At 37.4% G+C, this 15,682-nt stretch overlaps 2 protein-coding genes across 2 annotated transcripts; both read left to right on the top strand.

The window, feature by feature from the left end:
- The first annotated feature begins 4 nt into the window (after nucleotides 1-4).
- Nucleotides 5-6,514, top strand: LOC110381944 (uncharacterized). Its single transcript, XM_021342381.3, has one exon. The coding sequence runs from the start codon at nucleotides 264-266 to the stop codon at nucleotides 5,619-5,621; it is 5,358 nt and encodes a 1,785-aa protein (XP_021198056.3). The 5' UTR covers nucleotides 5-263; the 3' UTR covers nucleotides 5,622-6,514.
- Nucleotides 6,515-7,033: 519 nt separating this feature from the next.
- Nucleotides 7,034-15,460, top strand: LOC110381939 (intraflagellar transport protein 46 homolog). Its single transcript, XM_064039938.1, has 7 exons — nucleotides 7,034-7,740; nucleotides 8,850-8,979; nucleotides 10,477-10,648; nucleotides 13,089-13,255; nucleotides 13,583-13,686; nucleotides 14,644-14,756; nucleotides 15,155-15,460. The coding sequence occupies exons 1-7, from the start codon at nucleotides 7,462-7,464 to the stop codon at nucleotides 15,423-15,425; spliced, it is 1,236 nt and encodes a 411-aa protein (XP_063896008.1). The 5' UTR covers nucleotides 7,034-7,461; the 3' UTR covers nucleotides 15,426-15,460.
- The last annotated feature ends 222 nt before the right edge of the window (nucleotides 15,461-15,682 follow it).

Here is a 15,682-nt window from a genome sequence, read left to right as displayed (position 1 = left end):
GAGTTGCGTGTTCACATCACCGACATTTTTGTTTTTAAATGACATACATACGCGCGTCGCTCTTGTACTACTACGTATTAGAAATCTAAGTGAAACTATCTGAAATCGGTTAACTGTAAACATTGGACTGATTTTTTCTTTGTTCTCTACTCCAGATAAACGCGTGGAAGAGAGAATATCAAGTGCGGGTCGTCCGTAGTGGCTGGGAGTTCGTGTGGTGTTGACGAGTGACATTCCGAGTGTTTGGCTAGTGGACTTGCGAGATGGCTCACCACGCTGAGCCCATGGACATTGACAGTGATTTCGACAACAAAGAGAACAGTTTACATCATAACAATGTGCTGCCGTTCACGGAGAAAGGCTACGAAGAGTTGGACGTCTCCGAACTTAACATGAAACTCAGGTATTCCATTACTCCGGCTTCCTCACCTATGTCTAAAAGCTACACAGCTAATTGTCTTGATAATAGAAACCTAGACGCGGGTGATGACACTTTAAATGGCACTGTTAATGAGAATAATCTAACCCGCTCACTAAATTCAACAATGACAAAATGTGACAGTTCAGTAAAATCTCACAAAGCTTTACCACTGCAAGCCATCTCCACAGAACAATTTGCTGATAGTAATAGGAACACATCGGTACTTAGGCCACTTGATTCTACAATAACTCAAGATAATGCAAATATAACTGTCACTGTTTGTGGTCCGCCTGACAATGATGAGAACTTGTCTATGCTAAGTGTGTCATCATCTGCAGCTCAAACCCCTGAGGCAACAACACCAACCAAAGAACACAAGAATGAGAGTGCTTCTCCAATCATGCGAGGACTCAAAAGTGTTCTCAACATGTTCAGATCATCACAGAGTCCCATTCCTCCTGAGAGTGAAGATACATTAAAACCCGACATACTCAGCCCAGCTGAGCCACCAACATCAGTAGATCAGTCCATGTTGGCTTCCACGCCAATTGCCGCTCATCGAAAAAAAGAAGCGAGTCCAACAAAACGAAACAGCCCTAACAAGGAACCTATAGTTTTTAATGATGATCTGGAAAAGGAACTGCAGTGGAAGGATGAGACCACTATCATATTCAGTCAGGAGCGGATTCCAATCCATAAGCTATTCTTTCAACCACCAACTGAAACCAAAGCTACCACCGGTCACAATGTAGAATTACCTTCCGAAGTGCAAGATGATATGAACTCCACTGTGGAGTATATGGATATTTCCTACAATGACTCAATAAGGGACAGAACTATGACTGATACACAAGTACTCGGTAACAAGACTGATGGCACTATAGCTGGTGAATCTGACAGTGAGTTTGTTGACTGTGAAACTACATTCACTAAGAGTGAATCTCTACTGGAAGATAAGGACAAAACTCCAGTAGTTAACCAAACTCAGGACCTGGATTTGTCGAAAGAAACAGAAAGTGCTAAAGAGAATACTAGCACTAGTAGTGCCTCTAGATTGAAACAAATAATTTTGAATACTACACAAGATATATTGGATGCTACTTTGTCAATAACTCCTGAGGATTTGATTTCTGAAACCTTGGTGAAATCTGTACAAGACCCAGCAACTCAACCTGAAACTATGAAAGAAGCTACACCGAGCGAGATTAAACTAGAATCCCAAGAACCAAATGAAATCACAATACTTGGTGAATCTCAAGAAACATCATTGTCAACACAAGAAAATATTCCTGCCTTAAATCAAACTATGGATGTTTGTAATATTACAACAGATGTTCAGTCGGAAGATGCAAATGTAACAAAAACTTTAGAAAATGACATTCAGTCATTTTTAGAACCGGCCGCAGAAATAACAACAAATGAAGAATTAAAAGATGTAAACACTACAGTTGAAAATATACCCATTGAGGTATCAGAAAAATCAATTGCCGAGACAAGTTTGTCACGTGGTAACGAAACTATTGTAATGGAAGATAAAGTCATTGAAACTCAATTGGAGATAGAATCTGCAAATATCAAGAACACTACTTTAACTCTTGACACTACAAAGGATATTGATTCTGACAAAACTGTTGGCAATACTACTCATATTATTGAAAAAGACCAATCAATCACAATAGACAATGAAGTAACAACCCTACCTAGTCCTGTAACACAAGAAGAAACAAAAGACAAGCCAACACCTGTTCCTAATGATGAAATCATATCTAGTCCTGTTAAAGAATCATCAATGACTGAGCTCGCTGCTGAAATACCTTTACCTGATGAAGATGACACTGAGAAAGAATTGAATGTACCTATTGAGGTAACAACTGAGACTTCTACCACACCTAACAATCTGGAACCAGGAACTGAGACAATACCCAATGTATTACAGGAGGAACCAATATTGAAAGAAAGCATTGATGATAAAGCTACATTACCACAAGAACCTACAAATGTTGATGGAGAAAATACAAATCAAAATGAAGCGCCGGTGTTAGATAGTGATGTATTAAAACCAGTACCAGATATTGCTGATGTAGATGTTAAGAATAAAACTCTATCAGTAGCTGAGCAATTACAAGTATCACTGAACAAGTTAGATGTTCAAATTGATGAAATGGATCGTGTTGAAGAAGCTGTTAATGTGATGAATAAGACTGAAACTGTAACTGAGTGCCTTAATCAAACAGTGACTTGTAACACTGAAGATAATAAAAGTGAAGGCAATATGTCAATGGATATCAATGAAAGTGTATTAGGTATTAAACCCTTACCTGATATTATTAACCAGACTAATATTTTACCTAATATAGAAAATATTGAATCTGTTGCCAACACTTCCGAGATTGTAGCTGACCAACCTACGGTTTTGACAGAGAGTTCTGGAAACGTGACAAATGAAGTTGTTCCTGATATGATGGTCAAATCTATTAGCAAAGATATGCCTGAACTTTTATCAAATGCACACATTTCTGAGGAAGATAAACCTATCAATGAAATAATGAATGTTGTTGGTGAAGAACCACTTGCGCCACCTGCTGATGAACAAATAAATGCGATTCCAGTAACTGATATTGTTGAAACATGTGAAAATACCTCCGTTGTTCCAGAACTAACTAACGTTGATGTTATTCCTACAGAGCCTCTAAAACAAGAAAACGAAGTACAACTTCTTAAACCAGATGATATCCCAGTCAATGAAACTACTGAATTTAAAACTGCGGATGATGAGATCGTAGTTTCTGAAAACAACAGTCCATTCGTATCGGTAATTGTTGAAAATATCTCAGATATGAAAACAGATTCAAATTCTGAAACCGAGTTAACGACTCGTGGCAGAGTAGTGTGTACCCCACCGGCTTCTCCCCCTATTGCTTCTAAAGGATACAACTTTAACTTTGATGAGATAGATGATCCATTCGCCACGAAAACTAAAATTAGGATGTCGCCTTCACTAGAGTCTCCTAATAAAGCTGTTGAGCCAAAAGCAAGCTCTAGAAGCATCGAAAAGCCTATGCCCAAGAAGGATAATAATAGGCGAAAATCACAGCCCGAAAGGAAGAAGCCTGTTGCTCCTAAGAGAAAATTCAACTCGACGTTCAGCGGAGCAGTTGAGGACAAACCAGCTGAAAAACCTGTCGAGACTTTTGCTGGTGGAGACATAAACTTGCCATCTGAAGTGGCTTTGGGTCCTAGCAGTGTATCTATAGAAGAAGACAAATTAATCCAAGAAGTGAAAGTTGAACATGAGGAAACAGTAAATATAACGAATGAAGTACAGCAATTAGAACAAATTAAATCAGAAGATAAAATCGAACAACCTATTACTCTATCCTCTACTGAATTACTTGAATCTGATGAATCTACCACAGCTCTGACGAAGGAATTGAAAACCAATTCGTCATCAGAACAATCTGCATACTTTTCTGCAGGAACATCATCAAGCGAAAGTTTCCAATCAAGAAATGTCTTCAACTTGCCTGAAATTGATGACATGAACTTTAATCCATTTGCAACAAAATCTAAAATGCGACAATCTCCACCCCCGAGCGTCAACATGGAAGATCCTTTTGCTACCAAAAGTAAGATAAGAAATTCTCCTGATAGCTCCATGTTTACTTCAAAGTTAGAACATGTTGAATCACAAGTTGCACCAAAAACAACTGATGACAAAATAGAGACTGAATTAATGGAAAAAGATACTTCAGGAAATCTTAGTAACAATACTACAACTTCATCTAGAGCTACTGATGACAAAAATGCTACAATTAAAGAAGTTAATACTGAAGATGAGGACACCGTTGAGGGACCGTTCTTGGAAGCCGAAGATTTGAATACAGACGATAAAATGTCTGATTTCGATGGAGAAAATGTTGACATGATGCAATTCAATGAATTGCCACCACAAGGAAATGAAGAAAACCTAGATAACGGTGAATTGTTCATAGATGCTGAAGCTTTTGAGTTCCTTTTAAATCAGAATAAGAGTAACACAGTGGTCGACAGTGGTAAAGAGAGTTTGTTCCTTAAATTTGATCCTCTTTTCGCAAAGAGGATGTCGTCTATTTCGTCTGACAGCTTGGTTGCATCTTTGAACAAGGTTCAGAAAAGGCAGAGTACTCCTACAAAAGCGGCGATGTCACAGCCGGAAATTAAATCTCCCATTGCGGGCCCTTCTAACTTGAACGTTACCCAAAACATGGATGTGAGCGAGGAATTCAACGATGACCTTAACATTACAGTATCAAAGCCTATGATGGCCGTGCCGCCTGCTGTTAACACTGTCACGCCTAGAAATAAGTCATTGACACCAAACAGATCAAACAGGCGTTCTTTTACATTCACGTCTCCTGCCATGGCCGTTATTGACAGACTACTGTCTCTGAGTGGCAATACTTCTCTCCCGCATGACACTACGGTCACACAAGCCACGAGAGAACAGAACGAAGCCGACTCAGCTCTTTCACAACTTCGAGAGCTATTAGCCGAGAAGGAAGTTCACGTATACAGTCTTAGATCTGAAAGTCAAGAATTAAAAGATAGATTATTTAGTTTAGAATCTCACCTCAAAGGCTTAGAAGAAGAAAGTCGGGATCGATTAAAGAAGATCAACGAATTGAACGACCGGCTAGCAGAGAAGACTAAGATCAATAGGAGCATGGCGGCTGTAGTCGAGGAATATGAGAGGACGATAGCTAGTTTGATCTCGGAAACAGCTCAAGATAAGAAGAGGCACGCGGAGGAGAGAATAAAGCTAATCAACGAAAGAGACGAACAGACTGCCCACCTGGCTAGCATGGAGGTGTCCTTCAGCGACCTCCACAGTAAGTACGAGAAGAGTAAACAAGTGATACTCAACTGCAAGGCAAATGAAGACAAGTATAAGAAATCCATAAAAGATTTCGAAGAAAACTTAGCGAAGATGCAAAATAATTACGAACTACTGAAGCAGCACGCGACGTCCAAACTCAACCACGCCAACCAGGAGTTGGAAAAGATGAACAAGACGCACGAGGCGGAGGTGTTGAAGCTGAATGCCATGATTAAGAGGAAAGAGCTCCACATCACGTCGCTTGAGGAGTCCCTTGCGCAGAAGACCAAGGCAAACGAGGAGCTGACGGCCATATGCGATGAACTCATCAATAAGGTTGGCTGAACTAATTTTAGGCTTTCTACATTTGTTGTGTCTGTGATCTAGGCGGATACTCCGAGACTCACTTTTGTGCTTATCTTAAGATAAGTAGCATTAAGTTGTAACCTAGTCTCTACGATATTGTGCCAAATCATTTTAGTGTAACGACGTTTTATTCCTGTTGTTTAATATGTACTCAAAGACTGCAAATTGTGATAAAATTCGAGGTCTATAATCATGTTACAGTGTATACTTATATGTAATTCAATTGTGATCACTTAATATTTCAATGAGCACATCACAAATGCACTATTACATTATGCCGGCCATAATCTAAATGTGTGCAAGGACAGACACAGATCTTGTAATACTTCATAGAATTGTATATTTTTTGCATGTATAACTGTTGTATTTAAATTGCCCAGATATTTATTTTGTATGTTAAAAAAATCGTAAATATTTTTGGGAAAATATTGAAGTACACCTAATGATATTTTTGTAGATATGTATTCGTGGGAAACTACGATCGATTTGGTATTTAGATGTAATAATGTTTAACCATGTCCTGTTTTATAAAATTACTTGACTGTTTTAAGATTGGCGTTATAAAAGAAAGTTCCCTTGTTACTTTTAACCCGCCTTCGCGTGATTTCGTTAGGCTACTGCAGTCTTATATCTGACCAGCTTTTATTCCAAATCATTATGACACTGCATCTCATTTTGTTCCGTTAAATTAACCGATCTCTGACATTCTTATACTCAGTTAGTTTGTAATTCCAGTCATGATAATAAATTGTTAACATTGAAATTATAATAGCTCGACTTTCCATTCACGGGTTGTTTTGTCAGTTATTTTTGTATGATATATGTAGAATTTAGTAATTATTTTAGTTAATAAAGTTGACATTTTTCTTAATGCCATTCGTTTTATTGTTTGTATAACTGTGATAAGGTAATGAAAAATATTTTTAGAATAGTTTTATAGAATAAGCCTCCTGGTAGACTTTTTTCTTTGCGTGCACATGACATCTATAAAGTTTGGAGCACGACAGTTCACTGTAGCTGTGCACCATTATTTGGTCTGCGGCGTGCTCCAAACACATCTATTTTAAACGAATACTTTATGAGACTTTTTGTAGACAGCGCATTTTATATTCCAATAGTTTATTTATGAACAATGCCATCGGAATTCTTATTGAAATGGGCTTGCAATAATTTAGAGAAATTGAATTTGTAAGTAATTGGAGTCGTTCCATCGTTGTCTCCAAGTCTCTACATTTTTTTTATGCGATAGTTACTTTAAGTGGTTTGTTTATTGATTGATTGATGATGATAATGAAAATTTGATATGTGCCTAAATTGCGCTACTAACTATAACTTGATTGCCTGATCAAGGATAGCTTCTTGAATATTTGCTTCGAAAAAGAAAATTGTTAATTAAGTTTTAACGACGCGTTAGATATTCCTTCAATGAAAAGTTTCCTGCGGTTAAATTTAATTTGCTCGTTAAACTCCTACATTCTCGGTCGTGCTCTTACATATACCTTTATAAGGCTAGTTCATTAATCATGCTCGTATGTATCATCATACTATGTTTCTTTGGGACTGATCAGGAGAATAAAATTACAATTCAATAGCACGCAAGCGTAGTGTTTGGCAAACCTAGCAAAATATATTTCGTGATTTATTCCTTGTCAGTCTGCGGTCCCGTGCATACGTTCACAAATGTGTGAAATATGTGCTTTATGCCGAGCTCATCAGTACCAGGCCGTGCCATGACTATAATTTAACAAAAAAATACCATCTATGAAACTCCCGCCTTTCCTCGTTGGGATTCCAAGCAAGGAGGTTCTGTCACGTTGCTATGGCAACGTGCGACAAACACTGTCAAACATTTTCATTGAATAGCGATCAAAACGGGTCGGCTAACGATTATGCGTGTGTGATGTATGACGAGACGGTGAACGTGGTCAACGCAAGAGAGATCGACAGCCCGTCGAGTGAAGAGGAAGTAGTTAAAGCGACGATGTCCAAGTTTAACCCCCCAGTGAGGCACACAGCGAGGCATGACTTCGACTCGGACAGCGAAACCGAGTCGGATGTCGACGACAAGTTTTTGGGCCATCTCTCCGGAGAAGATCAGGTTGGTATTTTGAAGTTTCTTGTAATTTAAGACATCATTAGTGTTAGCGCACACATATTCGTATGCTTAAGGCTCAATAAGTAGTTTCAAAGACAATTTCTTCGCTATTTTCTAGATTCTAGGTTACCTTCATTCATACGTTGGGCATACAACAAAAGATAGTTAATTGGTAAAAACTAAATTAACCAAAATGTATTGTAATACTTGTCCCGTATTCTCTGATTAACGAAACGATCGAGTGGCCATAAATCCTGATTAAAATACAGCAAGCTATTATACATTATACGCTCCAATTACTGTTCATAGTCAGTTTCACTGCTATGGAGCTATTTTTGCAGTAGACAACAGTAGACAAACATCAATTGCATTTATTTGCGTTACGGCATGCAAGGAATTTAGATAAACGGGTGCTAGACCGGCAGCCATGTTGTGAAGATTTTATTTCCCGCCATAGTTTGCAGGGCGCCATACTTCAGAGGGCGTTGTTTACCCCCGTCGTAAACATAGACAATTTTGGAATGGGTTCAATGATCAAGCGTACGGTTGTTCCGGGTATGGTTGTAAATGACTGAAAATAAAAATATTGTGCTGTAAAACGCGTGCACGGGGATATTTTAAGAAAAGCATGGTTCCTGCTGTGCGCGTAGAATTTATTAGCCGACACATTATACTAATAAGCGATAGTAATGTACGATCGTGCGTGTGCTCACGATCATGTTCATTAGTTATTCATGGTATGAAAATGTGTTGATTTAACGATAGCATCGCCATAAATGTTCGTCGTTATAGGATAGAAAACTAGGTCTTGGATGAGTGGCCAGCATAACATAATTTAGTAAATCGAATTTATAAATGGGGTTTCGTAATCAATAAATATCTAGGCAGGTACAACAAATAACAATACTTAATTAAAGTTAAGAGTTTTTATTTATTAACGGCTTACTTCAGAGTCATCATCATCATTTCAGCTATAGGACGCCCACTGTTGAACATTATTATTCTGATGATTTCCAAAAGGACTGATCTTTAGCGGGCTGCATCCAGAGTCTAGTTTTATTTATTTATTAGTTCTATTTTATTCAGTCTCTACCTTTTAATTTCTACCGTAGTCTCCAGATGGGAAGTCCCAACCTTCGGATAAGTCCGTGGAAATCCCGAAGGCGAGTCGAGTGGATCTGACCAAGGAGTCGAGTGGCAGAGCCAGACCTATCGTGAAACGTGAAGACACATCCAACTCAGGTCTGTTTAATTCGAATTGTTATACTTTTTACCCTAGACTTTTGCTCCAAGTCGGTGCAGTATGTCTTTGCAAGAGAATATTTTCAGCCTCCTTTTACCCGACTTCACACATGTGTCCAAGAAAATTTCTAATCTGTCTAAAGGGTGTTATTGTTGCATTTTTTTATTTTCTTTCTCTCATATTCGACTCTTCAGTACATCTTGTCGTCAGCCATACATAAGCCTATCATCATAACTTTAAAATTTTCTCTAATGTAATTACTGGTTTTGAAATCTTGAAAATGAAAATCTTGATTAAAATTCATTCAGTTCTTGTGCAACTTCTGGACCACTTTAACTTGTCCCATTTAGTTTAACGTTTCTTCTTAGAAACTGCATAATTTTCTTAAAGTAATTCACGCAAGAAGCCCTTTTCCATGAAGCTAATGCATTTCCGTACTGATGAAATAACGAAATTTTCTCAAACAATAGCGTAATGCTCTCCGTTCAAGCTATTTTGGTCTCCTGCAAACGATTTGTGTTTACACAAGGCGATACGTGTACTTATTTACCGATGCTATCTGAAAAATGTTGGAAACGTAACCTCCTTTGTTGGAGTCGGTTAAATAATATGCAATTAGACACGTAAGATAGCATTAACTGTTTTTGCGTGGTATAACAGCTGTAGGTAGGTACCGTTAATCAGGCCTGCAAGAATTAATCTCTTATTGATACAAATAAACTATAGATTAGCGGCGAAAATATATAAAATCTTGTGAATAGGCTAACGATTAGCCTATTCAGTAATAATTCTTAGGTGTAAATACATACATTAACCATTGCTACTGTTTAATTAAAATATTACAAACGTGTAGGCAATGACAATGCGGTCTGTGGTCGCGCAAGCAGTAAGTGAGACGAATCCGACAATACTAGTGTACGCTCTAGTTAACTAAATCTGGCAGGCCCTTGACTTACGCTGTGTAAATTAACTGAATGTGCGTGTTTGAGGAAGGTTAAATATTGTATGTTACGTATGTAGATTCTTAATATTGCCAGAAAAGTTGTTAGAAGAACTGTTTCACGCGGTATCGTCGTCGTCCCAGTCCAGACTAGTCTTTACAATGGGCCACCATTGACGAACTAACACTTCTTGCTTAAGATTCTTGGAGATCCTTATCTACTCGTTCTTAGTGGAGAAGGCCCCTTAAACATTTTCGCTCAAGAACCTGAATGAATACACCCAAATCCTTTGTCCTTTATAAAACCTTCTCGCCACCTAGGGACACTTCTTCCCTTATCTCTATACCTTACATACCTCTATGTATTAAGTATTTCCAAAGGACAGTGGTAGCTTCTCTTCTCTGTTCAGGAACAGTGAAAGATTTTTTTTTCAAATCGGTTATTTAGTTTCGGAGCCATTCAAAAAATCCTCTAAATACCTTACAAATTACACCTATCTAACTACACCTATCTAACTACTTTTTACTATCCACTACTGTCTAAAATTGATTTCAGATACAGACACGGGTGATATAGAACCGGAACGAGTGGTAGACCCTGCTCTGGGCAGCGGTCGCAAGCGTGGCGGAGGCGTGGTCATACCGGCTGAGGGTGCTTACGACCCCAAGAACTTTCTAGACTTGAAGGTGCCTCCTGATATGGAGAATATATTCCAGTATATTATGAAGTAAGTGGATCGACTCATTACAAATTCTTGTATTGGTTATGTCTATGTTTGTTTTCATGGTAGGTATTTAATTAAGGCATTATTGCTTCTTAAATTAGAATTGCTCTTATTTTCAATTTCTTTCAACATTAATGCCACATGTTAGAAAATCCTGCTAGGCTATCAAATTAATTGATTTGGTGAGTAACCTGAAAGAATGTGAATTAGTATATTTAAGCTAGGTGCGAGTATCTTACATAATAGTTGGCCAGTTGAAAAGTGTTTAAAAGGCGGTTGCAGTGCTGAGTGCTTGTTAAAAAATAAGTGCCTGCATCCACATCTACTAGAATCTGACCCCAACCTACTAGAACTCGATATCTTTGAGCTAAAAAACTAATAATTTTAATCAGAAGACCGTGAATCCCATCTGCAAATCAGGTCGCCTGATCCTATTTCATAGAAGTTAAGTGGGCGTTCTACCCACCATCCAACCTTGCACTTAGCCTATTAATTTTAAATGATAGGCAAGCTAATATCAACCCTATATTGGACCACTAAAGTTTATTTTTCAACTACAGTGAAAAATTATGATAACTAGCAAAGATCTCTCGTATCAATGAGGCCGAATGGCGAATCTAATTTTGTGCACGTAATATAAATGAATGGACTTTCCAATGTAATACATGAAATATGATATAATTTGTATCTGTAAGCGAGATATCGAGTTACTCGGAAGTTCGATTGTGGACATTTGAGACCTTGGGAAAGATATCGATTTAAAAAGTTCAATCGATTTGTTCTTATTTCCTTGTAGCGACCTAGTTTTAAACATGTTTGCTAAATCAAAATGTGAGTTCCTACATATCATATTTGTATGGTACTGATTTCTTTTAATAATTTTACCAAAAGCCACTGGTTTCCCCGGTCTTAAAAACGGTACCAGACCCATATAAAAATCTATGAACCTGTTATGCATATAATTTTCTTTGTTTAATTAATTCGTTCTACACAAATATTCATATCTACTGGTAGGTAGATATAATAACCAGTGTTTGCTCAAGATTACCCAGCGTAACAAACACACACCATCTGGTATCGAGATCTTCAATAATTCTCGTTAGAGCGCGAAATTGTTCATAGCTCATTAATTGCGACCCTTTGAATATAATATTATTATGCAGTTAGTGAAAATTTTATAGCATTCCATAACGCACTTGTTCCAGAAATTGGTATCGTGAATATAAATATAATATCTTCAGACAGCAGCGGTTTTACCCGCTTCGCGTATAACCATGCACCCGAGAAAAAGTAGCCTATTACGTTCCTAGATAGGTAAATGGACTATCAAACACTGAAAAAAGAATCGAATCATACCAGTAGTTTCCGATATTAGCGCGTTCAAGCAAACTTCAGTTTTATAATATTCTATTCTTATAACAATACTAAACTAAGAAGATAGTCTACCTATGCAGTATGCTGTTATAATTTTATGATAATTAAGTAGTAGGTTTATCTGCTACCATGTTTGCAAAATCTGTCTCACAAAAAGTGCAATAGGTTACACAAACTGGTTTTCGGTACTCTTTTTCGTTCCAAAGTTGCAATAACAAAGATGAATTTGCAAATATACATTATAGCATGTTCATATGTCTGATTAAAAATAGACAAGTAAATGGCTAAAAGTGTTTCCCAGACGGGCTGTGAGATAATTTCATCAACATACCTCTACAATTAGGCAGATATCATCGAGCCATTGTTTCCACGTTATCGCAATCCAGTGAGCTTTCAAATTGTAGCCTATTATACTATCTTCGTTATTTGTCGTATGTATGGGTGAAATTTCCGCTTTTGGATTTTGTAATAATCATGTATTATGGATTATAACGTTGAAATGTTCTTCTAATTGGCCATTTGATAATCCCCTCTGAATTTTAGGGAGATGTGCCTCTGGATCCAGGATCCATAATTTTATCGTCTAATAATTGGATCCAGGATCCATAATTTTATCGTCTAATAATTGGATCCAGGATCCATAATTTTATCGTCTAATAATTGGATCCAGGATCCATAATTTTATCGTCTAATAATTGGATCCAGGATCCATAATTTTATCGTCTTCAACGTGTTTTAATCCTGAAGACATGCAAGTTAGTTTTAAATCTTGCTTTATGTAACATCTTTCGACTTTACATGCGATATCAATGGCATTCCAAAGGACGCATTTTATGTATCCGCTGCTTCTGATTTCACTTTTAATCTCGTAATACACGTCCTACTTACTTAGGATGTTTCATCTGTCTTATTAAGCCGAAAACTGTGTAGGACTAAAGGGTATATATACATTTTATATTGACATTTTTATTTTTGAATGTTTAAAAAATAAGGACCCTTATAGCTATGTGGTGAGGGATTTAAAAGCTTATAGATATTCCCAGATTAATAAGAACGTTATAAACTCCAGGTACACTCCTCAAAAGATCGACATAGACCTGAAGCTACAGCCGTTCGTGCCGGAGTTCGTGCCGGCTGTGGGCGACATCGATGCCTTCATCAAGGTCACCACCCCGGCCTGTAATGTGCGAGCTGCTACACTTGCTGATAATGTGTTGGAGCATATTGATAACTTGGGTAAGGAAACCTCGTGAAATCGGTAGCATTTCTGACTTCCCAAAACAGATAATCTTCCCAGAAGAGATAATGCAATGTTCATCTTTCCATCCCTGTCTCTCTAATATATTTTCCTTAATGATTCGAAATTTTTGACAAAACACATAAAATTAAACAACATTTTGAAATAAAACAAGTTTCAAATACTGCCACCACAATCTTGACTTATTTGCTTGAATGAAAAAGTGATTGCACAAAAAATCGCTGGGTTCTAGAGGTATAAAAAATACAACTTTTAGATACGCTTGAACCGTTCATAAAAGTAAACTTCCACCACTCTGGTTCCAGGTCTAACGGTTCTGGATGAGCCGGCGGCGGAGCAGAGTGACTCGGCTCTACTGCATCTGCAGCTGCGAGCCATCTCCAAGACAAGCAGCGCCAAGTCCACTGTGGTATGTATCAACCAATCAATTATTATTTACTAGCGGCTCGTCCCGGCTTCGCACGGATGCAATGCAATTTAATTTGTGTTATTATACATTCCTCTTTAAACACTTTTTATATTTAAAAAAACGCATCAAAATCCGTTGCGTATTTTTAAAGATTTAAGCATACATAGGGATATAGGGACAGGAAAAGCGAATTTGTTTTATACCATGTAGTGATAGTTTGACAGTAAAATTGCTTTACCTTTATACTACCGTATGTTTTCCCTTAATGTGGTTTGGTTTGTATAGGGGAAACAGTGTGGTTAAGCTAGGAAAAGGTATAGGTGCCAGCTGTTTTTACACAGATGCACTCGCTTTTTAACTTCTCCCCGTAACTGGATAAAACTACTAAGTTTTTATAATATTATCTGACTAATACATTTGGTATAATGAATGTATTATTGATTAATCAAAATGAAAGTGATTATCGCAGTTACAGAATTAGCGAAAGAGAGTCTGTCTAGCTTACATGCAAATGAACTGGAATTACTGCTTTATAATGAGGATTATTAGTTACAAACATTATCAGCAAGGAAAATGTATTAACAATATATTCTAATTCAATATATTTTCCTGTTTGGTTTGGTGTTTATTATACAACTAAAAGGTGATAAATAGGTAGGTAATTATTATTCAACATTGTGTGACTTTCTCTATTATTTCCATATTTTGTTAATTAATTATACAAAATTAATTTGGTATAACAAGTATATTAGCCATATGGTATTAAATCCTGTCTAGCCATATGGCTATCCAGTCTTATCTATATAGTCAGAATAGATGCCACGAGACGCGGGTGAAACCGCAGGCGTAATCTAAGATTAAGTACATGCCAGGTTCCTCGTATTTATTTTTTAACTTATGGAAAATGATAACCAACGATAAAGTAAGTAACTGACAAATATTATTAACTGCTTCCAGTTGACAAAGAAAATAGAGAATGCGGAGAAGAACTCGAAAGCCATCGAGCGTTGGATCAAGGATGTCAGTGAACTGCACCTGTCTAAACCAGCTCCCACTGTGGCTTACACTAGGTAATACTGAATAACATAATATATAGAGATAATCATTCATTCATCCTATCTGTCCAGCTATCTGTCGCATTAGGCACGTCCTGTAATGGTAGATTTAAGGTTTTTTTGTGTGTAAATAATTAAATACATGTTATGGTCGGCTTCCAGTCTTAACAGGATGCAGCTGAGTACCAGTATTTACGTGGAGCTACTGCCCTATCTGACCTCCTCAACCGAGTTACCTGGGCAATCAAACCGATGCTGCCTGGTTAAATGGCAGCCTGACGAATTAAACACTAAGGAACATGTCATGTAAAGATATTCACACATCCTCGGATCGTTTAAAATCAAGAAATATCTTTACTTATTCTATATTCAAGCTTACACTTAATTAACATAACTTTTCAAATCTCTTCCAGCAAAATGCCCGACATTGACAATCTAATGGAAGAATGGCCAGAATCTATGGAAGAAACTCTGAACGAGGTCGGTTTCCCACCCGGCACCATAGACTGCACTCTCTCTCAATACGTGGACTTAGTCTGTGGTCTCTTCGACGTGCCCATTGCTGGAGACACGCTAAATGATAGGATACAAGCCTTGCATTTATTATTTAGTCTATATTCAGCTGTAAAAACTTCTCAGTTGTACGCGGAACGACAGAAGGAAAGAAGTGATAGTAACGCCTAGTTTTGTAAGAATAAATGTGTTGTTTGATTTGTAAATGTATTGTTTTATTGTTTTAACTGTCCCCCATGTAAACTTGACATTTTCATGGAAGCTACTTGAGAGCTTTGTGCAAATCTTATATATAAAAAAGCATGCTTTTTGTTAGTTTATTTACGAGGTATTTATTGCTACGAATAGTTGAAGTAGGTATTGGTGTCTCACGGAATATCATCAATCAACAGGGATTTAATTAATATAAGATTTGTGTTCACCGCCAT

Source organism: Helicoverpa armigera, chromosome 20 (genome assembly GCF_030705265.1).
Source record: "Helicoverpa armigera isolate CAAS_96S chromosome 20, ASM3070526v1, whole genome shotgun sequence".
Taxonomy (NCBI): Eukaryota; Metazoa; Arthropoda; class Insecta; order Lepidoptera; family Noctuidae; genus Helicoverpa; species Helicoverpa armigera.
This window is presented reverse-complemented; position numbering and strand designations above follow the sequence as displayed.

Excerpts from the sequence above, each read along its gene's own strand:
- LOC110381944 (XM_021342381.3), top strand. The coding sequence starts at position 264 with ATGGCTCACCACGCTGAGCCCATGGACATTGACAGTGATTTCGACAAC.
- LOC110381939 (XM_064039938.1), top strand. The coding sequence starts at position 7,462 with ATGGCAACGTGCGACAAACACTGTCAAACATTTTCATTGAATAGCGAT. Across the intron at positions 13,256-13,582 it reads GGAGCATATTGATAACTTGG|GTCTAACGGTTCTGGATGAG; the intron begins GTAAGGAAACCT and ends CTCTGGTTCCAG. Across the intron at positions 14,757-15,154 it reads CCCACTGTGGCTTACACTAG|CAAAATGCCCGACATTGACA; the intron begins GTAATACTGAAT and ends AATCTCTTCCAG.